Source organism: Ictalurus punctatus, chromosome 17 (genome assembly GCF_001660625.3).
Source record: "Ictalurus punctatus breed USDA103 chromosome 17, Coco_2.0, whole genome shotgun sequence".
NCBI classification, from domain to species: domain Eukaryota; kingdom Metazoa; phylum Chordata; class Actinopteri; order Siluriformes; family Ictaluridae; genus Ictalurus; species Ictalurus punctatus.
This window is the reverse complement of record NC_030432.2, coordinates 8,514,341-8,527,982: the sequence shown is the minus strand read 5'-3', so window position 1 is coordinate 8,527,982 and position 13,642 is coordinate 8,514,341. Positions and strand designations below refer to the sequence as shown.

The window sequence follows — 13,642 nt, the reverse complement described above, 5'->3', positions numbered from 1 at the left end:
GGGAATTACTAGTACAGGACTGTCATGGAAACATACTGTACACACTGTAGCTTTAAATTATGTCTCATAAATACGTGAACTCATAAGTAAATTGCAATTACTGTATTAATTTTGTATTTGAATTGAAGTAGAGTGAAGGGAGTGAGATTGGCCCATAATGGGCCTGGTAAATGCAGCTCACATAAAGTTGTCCCATCAGCAGTTAGTCCTGAGTTAGGGCCAACACTGAAGGGCCAAGCATTTTAATGGGCCCTTGATCAAGCCTATGATGTACCCTTATTGGTCCAGTGGAGAATAGCTTGCTGGCTTTCTCTTGGAAGAGCCTTCATCAGTGAATATAAACAAAACCACTACTCAAGTAGAACTGGAAGAACTCATTAGAGAGACTTTATTGTGCTGCCCAGAGTAGTCACTTAAAAAAAATGTTAATGACAACAGTAAATAATATAAGAAAAAATATATATGTGTTGAATACAGATTACTATTTGGATGTAAAACAAGTGCAGTACAATCTAAAATGTAAATCACGGATTTCAAACCCATATATCATATATCATATACGGAGAAAGTTCATGCATGACTCAATGCCTTTTTGTTGATTTTTAAAAATTCCCACACTCATTGATAATTTATCTGAAACACCATTATGGATTCTATTCTGCAATCACTATTAAAATTAAGTCAAAATACAGAAGAAATCCAGACATATTGTTAGGTGTTTCTACACTGCTCCATAGTTTATAGGAGTCAATCAATATGAAACATATTATATTGTGAACAAATCTGCAGCTATTAAGAAGCACTTTCCAATAGGTATACATCATAGCTGTAGTCATGTTTTTGCCTTCAGTCTGGCCTCATTTGTAACATTAATCGACTTCATACAATATAATAAATGCTATTTGTATCCTCTAACAGACTTCCCAGTGGAACACTGCAATACAAAAAACTTAAAACAGCACAAAAAAATGGAAGAAGAGAAAAACCTAGCAGACCAACAGGCAACCAGTCTATCTGTTCGCAGCTATGTTGAGAGAACCCTTGTCACGGTTCTACAAGCCTGAGTAGTTCTGATGTCTCTTTGGATTTAGCACTGAGAAACCATACTGAACACCACTTCAGCTTCAGGGAAGACCACTGAATGGAGAATCTTATCAAAGCCTTAGACCGGCGCTCTGTGGAAGCGGGCCAGAAAGCAAGATCCCTGTGGAAAAAAAATAAAAATATACAGTAAAACAATGTTCTTCTCACAGGATATTCATCTCTGCAAAGTGCTCTGACAATTGGTTCAATGGCCAACAGCCAGTCCTTAGGAAAAAGAGGCAAGCTTGGTGAAGTGTTAGTGAAGCTGAAGCGGAGAAGTGGAACCAGCTAGTTCAGCGTACATGGAGAAAAAGTACACAGAGTAATTGCATTCAGGAATGTTAAAAGAGTAGATCAGTATAAGTAAGCTTATTCACTTTGTCACAGCAGGAAGTTGCTTATAATTAGAGGAATGATGTATACTTTTTCCTTATATCGTTATTTGCAAAGTTTGTATTCAAAAGCAGTATGCTGCAACAAGGAGAAGCTTTATTGAGTAGTATACATATGCTGAGCATATTGGGTGCTGCTTGCCTGAGAGCTTGGCTAGAGAGGAAGTGAAAAGCACTCAGCACACAAATCTACTTACATAGTATCACTGAGCTCGCCCCAAAGCTTATTTCTTCTTTCCTCCTAATGACATATTTTCTGTTTTTTTCTTCTGTGCCTCATTGAACAAAACAAAAAAAAACACTTTTATGTTAGCACGTGCTGAGCACCAGGAAGCTAACCAGCACGTTCTAGTGAGGACCAGCCACAAAATCATGGCCTTGTAAACAAAGGTTAGATATAAGTTATTCCAGTGTAACCCTAAGTTCATGCTAGCAAGCGACAAGCCGCTTGTGTCACTGTAATTTGTCACTTGTTGGCATGAAAAAAAAAAATCCTATAAGAAACGGTAGTAGCGTCTACAGCTAAATAGTTAAACACAAATTAAATAATGCACTAATTAATGTTGAATTTGGTTGTTTGGTTTACATGTTACATGCTAGGACTTTGTACTAGCACAGTTGGCAGATTAGCAAAGCAAGCTACCTGTACAAGCTAGGCACCAACAATGTCTGCTACTTCCTTCCAATGTTTTCTTTCCTTTCTCTATATACATTTAATGAGAGCTTAAGAGTAAATAGAAACTAATTGCAGGTAGGAACTCAAGGTGTGAGTCATGAGGGAACTGAATAAAATCTCAAATGACATCCCTGCTGAAAGAAACATTAGAAAGCCTCATAGAATTTGTAACGGTTTTAAGGATTATATTGGCAATTGTATTTATTTTAATGGAAACTGTGATGGTCCCTGTGGGTAATTTGTTGCTTTTTGTTGCAAGTGCGCCATTTTTATTTGTGGCATGTTGGTGGTTTTAATGGTTAGATTATGGTTTGTAATAGCATTTGTAGTGGAAACCATTAGAATTTCTATAATGGTTTCTGTTGTTTGTTCTGTTGTTTGATGCACTGTAGGACTAGTCCAAGGAATCATTTGGACTTGTTGTTTGACTATGTCCTACTTAATTTGCATGGAATTGAGACAATCACAATTCAAATGTGACTTTTTGCGCAACTGCTTTGTTGTGTGATGCTGTTACTGTGGCTCAGTGTGATGCACATCCATAGAAAATGAAAAGTCACTTGTTGCTTTGTCGCTTGCTATTATAAACATAGGGTAAGTGTGCATAATGCTGCATCCTGTATGCTGTAATGCTGTATCTAGTCAAAATGGAACAAATGTAATAGCATTTTCTTACACATCTTTGGTTATATCACAAGATCACATAGAACTTGTGATTATTCAGTACAGAATCATTTTAAGATGAAGACCATAAACCATCATGAGTATGCACATTAAAACTAAAATATAAACTAAATGGATACTATATTTGAATGGATGGAGCAGTGGAGAGTCTACCTCAGTCATGGCATCATCAATCTGCTTGAGCTCCTCGTAATGATCTCGTGAGTCTCTCAGAGGTTGTACCATGATCTCCTCGATCTGTGGGAACAGCTAAACACACATGAAACATAGAGTCAGGATTGCCACACTGTCATTCCTAGAATGCTGGTATTTAATTAAAGGATAAAACCACTTTATTTTGAATCAAAATATCAAACATTCACTTGTGCCCTATATGCTGACTGCTAAATATGACCAATATTACAGAGTACCTTAACTGAGTTTAACATACACCAATAAATAATTGGTCCACACCTTCATCACTGTTTCAAACATGGGGATGAGGACAAACTTAATGAAGCCAATCTGAGCTGTGGGCTTGGTCACTTTGTCTCTGTCCATAAACGGAGCAACAGGTAGACCCTCAGACTTCTCTCTGTCACTCTGTGTAGAAATATGCATGTGTGTAACTCTATCTGAAGAGCAACTCAACCAATTAAATCAGCGCAGAGTGCAGGAGAGCACATTGTGCTGACCTGCATGAAGTACTCCTCCAGAAGACAGTCTACCCATGGCTCTGCAACTTCTGTCGGCCTGACTTCATTGGAAATGTCACAACATTTGATCAGGACCATCTTCAGCTACACACACACACACACACACACACACACACACACACACACACATACACACACACAAGAGAGAAACAAAGAAGACTTTTGTCCATCAGATCTATGCCTTTCATCAGGTGCCAAGCAAGAAAGACAAAAAAGCCGCTCATCACATTGAGCCATGTTTGCAGTTCAGTTATGCCTGCATCGTGAGAAAATAATACTGAAATTGTGTGTTCAATAATCCATTCCGAATTGTCTATTATCTAATCACTGCTTTTACCAGCAGTGAATTCTAGACAGAATTCACCAACAGCAGGTATGTCTTAGTTATCCTCTATTAAAACCTGCAGAAATGTACTCAGACAAGAGGCCAATGTAGGTTGTGAGGAGCCAAATTAAGTCTTGCACCACTGTCTGACAAATTCTTGTATTATATCAACTATCTAATTGATATATTTTGATGCAAAAGTCTCCATTCATAGGGGAACTAAAACTTTTTAGCAACATGTCTTCCAAAATGTTTCATATTTAGTTCAAAAAGGCTGGAAGTGTTGCGGACCTACCAAGAAGTGGACGTCCATGAACATCCACTGACAAAGGCACAACCGATGTGGTGCTGGCATACAGTACATATATGGAGACTTTTGGGACACCATGTATATTTTCAGTGCATGGATACAATTAGATCTTCATTTGAATGTGTTGTATGTGATTGCATCAGTTTTTGGGGGTTTTTTTGGTCTCTTGCATTAATGCTAAATTGTTTCGTAACTAATAGCATGTTTCACCCATCAGCTTTATCATAGTAAAGTATAACATACGTAGTAAAGCATGATGAATAAATGATGAATAAAACATGACAGAATATGCTTTAATAGGAAATACTCAACGACAGGGTGGTGTGATGCAGCCTGATGTAAAGCAAAGTTACTCTTACCACCCCAAAGTTGATTATTTACAATAGCAGCACATCCTGATGAGTCTAATATGCCCCCAAAAACTCAGTGTGACTTGACACTGAACACTCCTTCCAAAAAATAAATGTCACTTCAGAGAAAACTTATCAAAAATGACACATATTGTATATACATTTGGTAAATCATTTTATGTGGAGTTAACTCCATACAAGTCCCTGTGAATGAGCTGTTACTACAGAAACAAAAACATATTAGACTAAGGGCATTAATATTAACCAACGATTCGCCTTACAGCAAGCACAACTGTCAGAGCCATGCTAACCACCTTCTGATCGATCAGATTCAAGATTTGAGCAGAGCTGTGGTATAATAGAAAAGTTGCATATTCTATTGCACCATTGTTTTCAAAACTGTTGTCTATATAGAACTGAAAAAAATAATCTTCTGCACAAGACAAAATGTGGCATAAATGACAAAAAATATATATAATTTCTGTTATCTGAATTGACCTTCCAGCAATTAAGTTAAGATGTTTAGCTCAATATTGCTAATTTTTTCAGCCTATCAACTGTATCTTTGTCTGACTTAAATCATCAACTCTGAATAATGCGGCCCTTAGTTCTTGGAGTGAATTTACACTCTGTGGAATTGAGTACATACACAGGTTACATGTTCCTCATTGGTGAAGTCAAAATTGTCCACTTTGTGCTTGAAAGAGTCCAGGATCTCTCCATGCCTGGCCATGTCAGTAGCCAAAATCAAGGTGATGATTGCCTGTAGGTGAAAGGTTAAGGAGTTATATTGCAACTGAAAAGTATATTGTACATTAGATTATTATTAACCTTACTTACTTATACTGGGAAAAAAGTTACATCCATTATGTTATGGGTCAAAATGACTTCCACAGTTTAAATACACACAAAAACAGCAAAGAACAGCTTAAAACAGTAAACCTTTATTATGGTTTGTCTTGGACAATCCATAAGAAGAAATATTTTCATACAAGTTAATGACCCTAAATGAGAAAAGTCAAAAAATTTCAAAGAGAAAAAAAGAGATTAACCAGTATTTCAGACATCTCAAAACATAACATAATAGTAGAGTTAAAGCAATCATTTAAAGGCTCCTCACTTATAGTGCTTTAGAGGTTACAAAAAAAAGAAGCCTGCATAGACCAACCTGACGGATCTGTTTAAATGCTTCAGAGTCCACATTGGCAAAGATGTTACACTCGGGCAAAGCGAGGATCTGAAAGGCCACAGCACAGTGGTGGTTCTCCAAAGGAGAGATGTCGTTGTAACGTACGGCTAGCTCGGTGCGTGCATTTATCTGGTACCTGAAAGAAAATCGAACTGTTTACACAACACCAACTTGCTGTTTTCATTATTAATAATATGGTAATTGTGAGTTTTAAATGAATTTGAACTGAAATACGTGTTATTGTAGCCTGGGTGGTCCAAGTCATGGCATACTGCAGCAGTCATTAAAATGCCCAAGTCTGTCAGTGTGAGCTTTTCCTGTTGACCAAAAACACCCATGCATGCATCCACACACACACACCCATACACCCACACACAAACAACATGATTATGTGCTTCTATCACAAGGCAGCTGTCACGCCTTTAGTAAGCAAGAAAGTTCTCACCTGAAGGTTGCAGAGGTGAATCATGCCATACATCATCTGGCTCACACAGAAGCAATGGCGGAAGTTGTGGAATGGATTGCTACGGTAATTCTCTTGAATAGCAAGCTGGGAAAATATGAACATAAACTCATTATGGGGTCTATATATTTATATGCCTATAAATTCACTTTCATAAGCCTAATAACCAGAATTGTAAAAGAATATGGACTTCCAAAATCCTCCGCATACCAGCCAACGTTTGAGTGTAATGGGGTTCATGTTGAACTCCTTCACCAAGCCTAAGTCATGGTACATGTATTCCAAGCAACTGAGCATCTGAAACACAAAGCAAAATCAAAGCACTATCAAATTGCTAAACGCAAAGATGCATCGTGACAAATAAATCTTGTCACATCCACAGTAAATATTTACATTCCTCAGAAGCACACGTACTTCATTATGCTCCCAATGCCAGACATCAAAGGTCGGCTTCTTCAGAGCTTCAATAGTCTCCTGAGAGAGTGTGTACTGAGGAGAAAGAAAATAAATGGTGTGAGGATGGATGTATTTTTCCTTCTAAAACTCATTCAAAACATTTTGTTAAAAGCACCTTTGGATAGCTGGGCACATCACGTCTAGGGGTTAATTTCTTTCCATCGTCCGAGAAGTTATACTTACACGGACAATTCACTCTAATGAAGAAAACAGTGGCGTCAGATAAGCAACTCATGCAATGCATGACTATTGATTTACCAAACATTTGGGTTAACTGAATTTCTGGATCATAATAATTTGATTTGCTCTCCAACTGCTTACCTTCCTCCTCCTCTGGAAGTCATCTCATCTCTCAGCTTCTTTAAGTCGTTCTTGCACTTTTCAATCTCCACAACCTTCAGGCCCTCCACTAGGTAGAAAAAGGAGCAAATCTCAGTATATAAATATAAAAAAGAGCTACATCATGCTCTTTCACAATTCTCATACACAGACATCAAGTATGCATAGAACACATACGCTCCACTCTCTTCTCCAACATAGCCAACCTATTGGTCACTTCAGTTTTCAGTTCATTGATCTTGAAGGCCCTAAAATAGAAAAACTCTTTTCAGACACATAGCCCAAGCAAATGTCAAAATGTGCACTGTATCTGAAATGCGATAGAGTGCCGCTTCGGTCTCTGGGAAAACAAACACTGGCATTACCTGCTGAACTGCTCTGCCACCTGTGATAACACGTTCTGAAACATGTCTTCTTTCTCTGTGCAGGGAAGCATACAGACTGTAAATCACATGCTTACCTAAATTATCTGCAAAATACAGACTGAGGAAATGGTCATCAGTCATTATAAATGTCACTGGTAAAGATGGAAAGAGTCATAAGAGTGTTGGGAAGTACAATGTGTTTTACTGTGTTACCTCCCAGCTGACCCGTGGATAGGGGAACAACTTTATATAGAGAACTGGGTGGGAAGAAATTTAGTGAAATAATTAGTTATCAAAAGGAAAATAGTTGGATTACAAGTTATGAGGATGTACTGTATGAGTCAGTATGTTTACATGGACAACAATAATCCGATATTAACCCAATTAAGACAATACTCTGATTAAGAAACTACCATGTAAACAGCAATTATTGATGACCTTAATCCGAATAAAATCATACTCGAAGTAAACACAAATTGAATTAATACATGTGGAGTATTCCTGTTTTAGTCGCATTATCAAAGTGCATTACATCTTAATCACACTATTAACATTGTGTGTGAGTTTTCACCGCATTTTGCGACATGTACACACAGTAGTGCTCAACCGTTTGACGGCAAACAAGAGAACATGTTGCGTCTGAAACCACGCACTTACCTGGTATATAGTAGGCAAGATACGTGTATTTCGGCTACTATATAGTAGGTAAGTATGCGGTTTCGGACGCAGCCCACGGCTTCAAGCGGTCGCCTATTTGCACATATAGCATGACAAGTAATTAAATGAAACACCCAAAATTGTATATGGTACCATAAGAAAGACCAACTGTATGTTGATACGTGAAATCCTGGAGGGAACGTCAGATGGCGTGGTGTGGGGACGTAATGACCCCGTAATGTGCCGTTAATCGATCTATGTTCTATAACATGTACAACAGGAACATGAAAGGAATATTCTGAAAGCGACTCATGTAAACACCTTAATCACAATATTGTCTTATTCAGAATAAGGTCAGTAATTAGATTACTGCTGTCGATGTAAACATAGTCAATGTGGTAAATAATTGAGTTACTTGGGAGAGTTGGTGGGCATTGTTGTATCGATGGATACTAGAGCTCCCTCAGGGTCCACCAACATTATAGCTGTGGTCCTGTGGAAAGAGATAGCATCAGTTTGTAGTTATAGAAACTGATCCTATAACTGATTCTACATATATGATACTGATCCTACTGATTAAAGCAGTATACATAGCATACATTAGCACACAGCATACATTAGCACCCCTGAGCCACCAGGGGGCTCCATAAGAATTCAGTTTTTTTTTGTTAAATAAATAGGATGTCACTCAGGGCCCTTATTCACCCTTTTGACCTTTTTTCAGTTAAACCCCTAACCACTAGTATTCCTTAAACTTTTTGCTTTCAATAATTTGCCTACATCTTCAAACTGTGAATCATAATTTGTGGCCAGTATTCTCTAATGTCTTACTGAGGTTAATAATTGTAAGTAATTTTAATATTCAATATGTGTAGAAGAATTAGGGTTAGATAAAAGTTATATAACTTATATAATAGATAGATATGAGTTATGAAGAAACACACGCATTTAAAGCTTAAACCAAAAGTTTCTGCAGTAACACTTTTCAATAAGAGTACATGAATAATCATGCACTAATACCTGAATTAATACTTAAATATGAGTGTACTAATGTACTAATCTTGAACTAATGAAAAGCTAATCTTAACTACACTGTGAGTCTTATGAATTCATACTTGAATAATGACCACCTTAAATACATGTTAGTACATGTTTGCTGTTAATTAACACAGCGACATCCTAGACTAAAACAACTGAAAATAATCTTATAGAACACTGGTGTAAAATGTTCATACATAATAGCGTCTGCTAAATGAATAAATGTTACTGTATTCATTTCACCCTTGTGGGCAAAGGAGCAGTGTCTCGGGCCCTCGCCACCCAGAACACTTACTGGTACTACAGTGGGATTTGATGAGAAATGGATGGAGGATGATGCAAAACAGGTTGAGATGAAACAATTTGTGTTTAGTATTAGTGCGTCTTTCTACATTCAATAAGGATCAATGTAAATTATGAAATTGTGATGTTTGTATACACCGCTTCATATGGCAAATCATATAAACAAGTAGAAATTATGCACTTTTAATTCATATTCTTTCTTACAGAGCATGTTTGATTTAGTTTACTCCTATGTGTTAATTTATAAATTAACTAACAAACATGCACTAATGTGTACTTAAGGTGGTCATTATTCATGCATTAATTCATAACACTCTCATCATAGTTAAGGTCAGCTCTTCATTAGTTTGTGATTAGTACAGTGATTAGTACACTCATCATCAGTTCATATTCAAGTAAGCTTTATTTCTGGTATTAGTGCATGATTATTCACGTACTGTTATTGTAAAGTGTTACTGATTCTAGCTTAGACTTACAACAGCGGTCTAAATGCTATGTCAATGTGATACTAACACACTCACATCTACTAACCTGGAGATGTTGGAAGAGGAACACAAGAGCTCTTTAATGTCACATGGACTGCAGTGACGACTGAACAACACCTAGAAAATAAAGCTGTGATTCAGCGTTTACAGTGCGAAACCCTCACCAAATATTCATGCAAATATCAATTCATACACATTAGCTTATATTATGTAGATAGACCTAGGATAATTAGACAAATAAAATACGCTTGATTATGCTGATGAGATTGTGTAGATATATTAGGGAAGATAAACAGGCCATTTTGTTTTGATTAGTTGCACCAGCTTGGAGTAATGGCCTACAGGTGTACGAGACAGCTCACTCAGCTCCAGTCTCCGGCACTTCCTAATCTAGAGTGGACACATGTCACGTCCAGCTCCCACTTGGCCCTTCTGCAGCATGCATTTCACAGTGAACTAAGCAGTGAGGACAACATTTCTATCAATTATATGAACAAAAACGACAGTAGACTGTGAAAACAATTACACATGCATGTATTTTAGTGACATGCAACGACTCTCCCATATAGAGCATGAAATGAAGAGAGTGAGATGTCCCCATGGATTAGTAGTGTAAATTGTCCCCTCTCTTCATTACAATCATTTACATCTCTTAAGATTTCTCCTTAGGGAAATGCACCTGAGAAGTGCTGACAGTGGTGGTGCAGGTTGAGCATGCTAGTAGCAGGTGTTACTGCAGCCTATTATGCCACTGACACCTGTAGATCAGGCCATCTTCAGCTTTATTTTTAACCTCAACTCACTACTATTCCTGCACATGCTCTTGACTACTACTCCCCTTCCCTTATACCTGATGATTAATCATCTGCTTGGTGACCTATTTATTAAAAACAATCATATTTGGGACACAATGATTTAACTGTATGTATTGATATCTAAACAGGGCAAACATTGTGCAATGCTCAGCAATTATATTGATTAGATGAGGGTTAGATGCTTTGCTTAGGGACACTCACATACACGTTGGGAGTCCTGAGATTTAAACTCACAACCTATTTATCACTCACACAGCCAAACAATTCACAGAATATTCATCCATCCATCTCTCCATTTTCTGTACCACTTATCCTTACTGGGTCATGGAGAACTTGGAGCCTAGCCCAAGGCAGGAGACACCCTGGATGGGGTGCCAGTCCATCGCAGGGCACAGTCACGCACATTCACACACCCATTCATACACCCCGGACAACATCACAGAATTTTCAGTTCAATCAAATTTTATGGTCCACTACGCTGTGGACTTGGATGAAGTTTAAAAAAGTGACCTAGGTTTTTCCGAGAGTGTAGAACATCTTACCCATATGTCTAAAGGCATCCGTCATGGCAGACATTTTAAATACAATTTAAAAGCATATTTTTTATTTTTATTTTTAAAGTCTGTATCATGCATTCTGTTTGTCTTGCCTTTTCATATGTGGTTTTGTTTTTAAATGTATTTTTTATTTATTTTTTATTCTTTAATTTGTTTTATTTAATTCTACTGGTATTTTATATTGTACTTTTATTATAGCACTTCTGCTATATAAATAAATGTGACTTGACTTGATGTTAACTGTAGAGTGTTTTTAACAATAGATATTGTCACAAAGCAGCGTTCAAGAAGTCCGGATGTATATTGAAATCTGTATACTGGGATAAGGAAAGCATTAATCAACCAGGCCAGACTACATTAGAACCTGATTTTAAATGGTTACTTGTCCTTGATAAATGTCCATAATAATGTTAACAATGGATACGTTGACCGGAATTAGTGAAATGTTAGATATGCTTCATATTTTTCCAACTATTTTTTTTGCTTGTCATGCTACAGAACTTACTGTTATTCATAACCATTTTCCATTAATTAAATAGAGAAGTTTTAACTGTAAAAGTGAGCCAAATTTTGGAAGATCATACTGTATCTTTCTGATTCATCTTCAGTTTTACCAGCTGCTCTCAAATAAGCATCAGCGAATTGTTGCCTGGTAAATACACTGCAAAAAAAAAAAAAAAAAAAAAAAAAAAAAAAAAATATATATATATATATATATATATATATATATATATATATATATATATATATATATATATATATATATATATATATTCTAGCCAGTAAAATATCTTGAATATAAGCAAATTATAATAATAAAAAAACTATTTCTCTTTATTATGTTTAAAAACAACCAAAAAGAGCCTATTGAGTTTATTAAGCCTATATCTAGATTGTTTTTACTCATTTCGACCTTGAAATTGCCTTATTCTATTTGCAAATAATTTTTACTTCAAGCATTTATTTCTAGAAAGAAACAAAATGATCTGCCAATAGAATAAAGCAATTTTAAGACTGAAATAAGAAAATAACTTTAGAAATTGGTGTAATGGTATTAAATTTGTTATATAATAAAATCTCATAACAGAATAATATTAAATAGCATATCCTGAAGAAAGCTTCACGTGCTAAGATACATACATATATATATATATATATATATATATATATATATATATATATATATATATATATATATATATATATATATATTTTTTTTTTTTTTTTGCAGTGTAGGTACCTAAAAAGTCTGTATTTGTTTAATAACCAGTATTAATCATAATGTATCCTAATGTTTTACTCTAGCTATATTTAAAATGATTTATTTTGTGAACATTGTCTTCACAATAAGTCCCAGACAGAAATGTAAAGAAATTAAAAGCCTTACGATCTGATAAAATGACCTTGAGCTTATACTGGACTGACAATTGTAGCCTTTATATTATATTTTGATATTTTTCTTTTTCTACTTCACTGTTAGTAAATTCTGTTTTATGTAAATTCAGTTTTTTTTTAAAAATGTCACCGAACAGTTGTAAAATAGCATTTCATGGCATGTCGTACTGTGTATAGTTGTGTGTCTGCTGAAAAAAACCCATGTCAGCATCAGTGGTATCTGAGCTACAACCTACACAGGAATGCACTACTGACCTTCTGTACTTTGCCATCCACGTCCAGGTAGATGGTTTTGGGGGCGTAGGATGAAGAGCCTGATCCCATGCTGGCACTGCAGGCTCACCGAGCTAGCAAGAGGAACTCTGAGAGCCCCTCTGGATTAAGCCTTCCCCAAGATCAGAACCACAGAGAAACAACACAGGAACCCAGTGAAGACCTTATGGATGTAATAAAGTGATCAGGCTTAGAAGATCAGTTTTCCACTTAAATTGAGACTAAAAACTGACCAGAGATTAATCAGATTAATCTGAGAATAAAAACTCAGATGGTTTTGATATATCTGTATAATAGTGGCAGCTGAATTTGATGCTATCACAAGAAATGCCCCACTTACTCATTTGCTGGTGCATGAAGGAATGAAGCATAATTTTGCAAATTGATCAGTAAAAAATTCAAAATAATTCTGCTAATTTTATGTATGATCTCCGTCGTGTCATTCTGAGAAAGACCAACAATATCTGAATAATTCCAATATACTATTCAATGCTGAACATACAGTAAATGCTTCACATCATCATCCTATCTTCCTGTCGCTGTGTACAATAGGATTAAAATACTTTCAAAACAACATCCATATTGTAACTTACCTGATGTGTTCAAGCTACACCGTTCTCCCGAGGTGTATGCAGCCCTTCACTGTTCCAGGTGCTACGCATGGAGGGGAAAGTGAAAGGGGGAGATGTGGAGGGATTGTAGGATTTTTAATGTAATTGCAGCTCTCCACCGTTGCCAGGGGACTGTTACAACACAGAGAAAGTGGGCTGCTCTTGTCTCTCTCAGATATCT

At 36.4% G+C, this 13,642-nt stretch overlaps 1 protein-coding gene across 1 annotated transcript; it reads right to left on the bottom strand.

Moving 5' to 3' along the window:
• Positions 1–359: 359 nt before the first annotated feature.
• pde9ac (phosphodiesterase 9ac) lies at positions 360–12,941 on the bottom strand. Its single transcript, XM_017490257.3, has 19 exons — positions 12,833–12,941; positions 9,857–9,927; positions 8,400–8,477; positions 7,541–7,584; positions 7,328–7,382; positions 7,140–7,210; positions 6,945–7,032; positions 6,739–6,820; positions 6,582–6,656; positions 6,378–6,464; positions 6,150–6,254; positions 5,939–6,021; positions 5,684–5,840; positions 5,165–5,278; positions 3,510–3,614; positions 3,289–3,417; positions 2,989–3,084; positions 1,673–1,750; positions 360–1,204 (listed from the first exon to the last, which is right to left on the bottom strand). The coding sequence occupies exons 1-18, from the start codon at positions 12,899–12,901 to the stop codon at positions 1,700–1,702; spliced, it is 1,560 nt and encodes a 519-aa protein (XP_017345746.1). The 5' UTR covers positions 12,902–12,941; the 3' UTR covers positions 360–1,204; positions 1,673–1,699.
• Between the last annotated feature and the right edge of the window lie 701 nt (positions 12,942–13,642).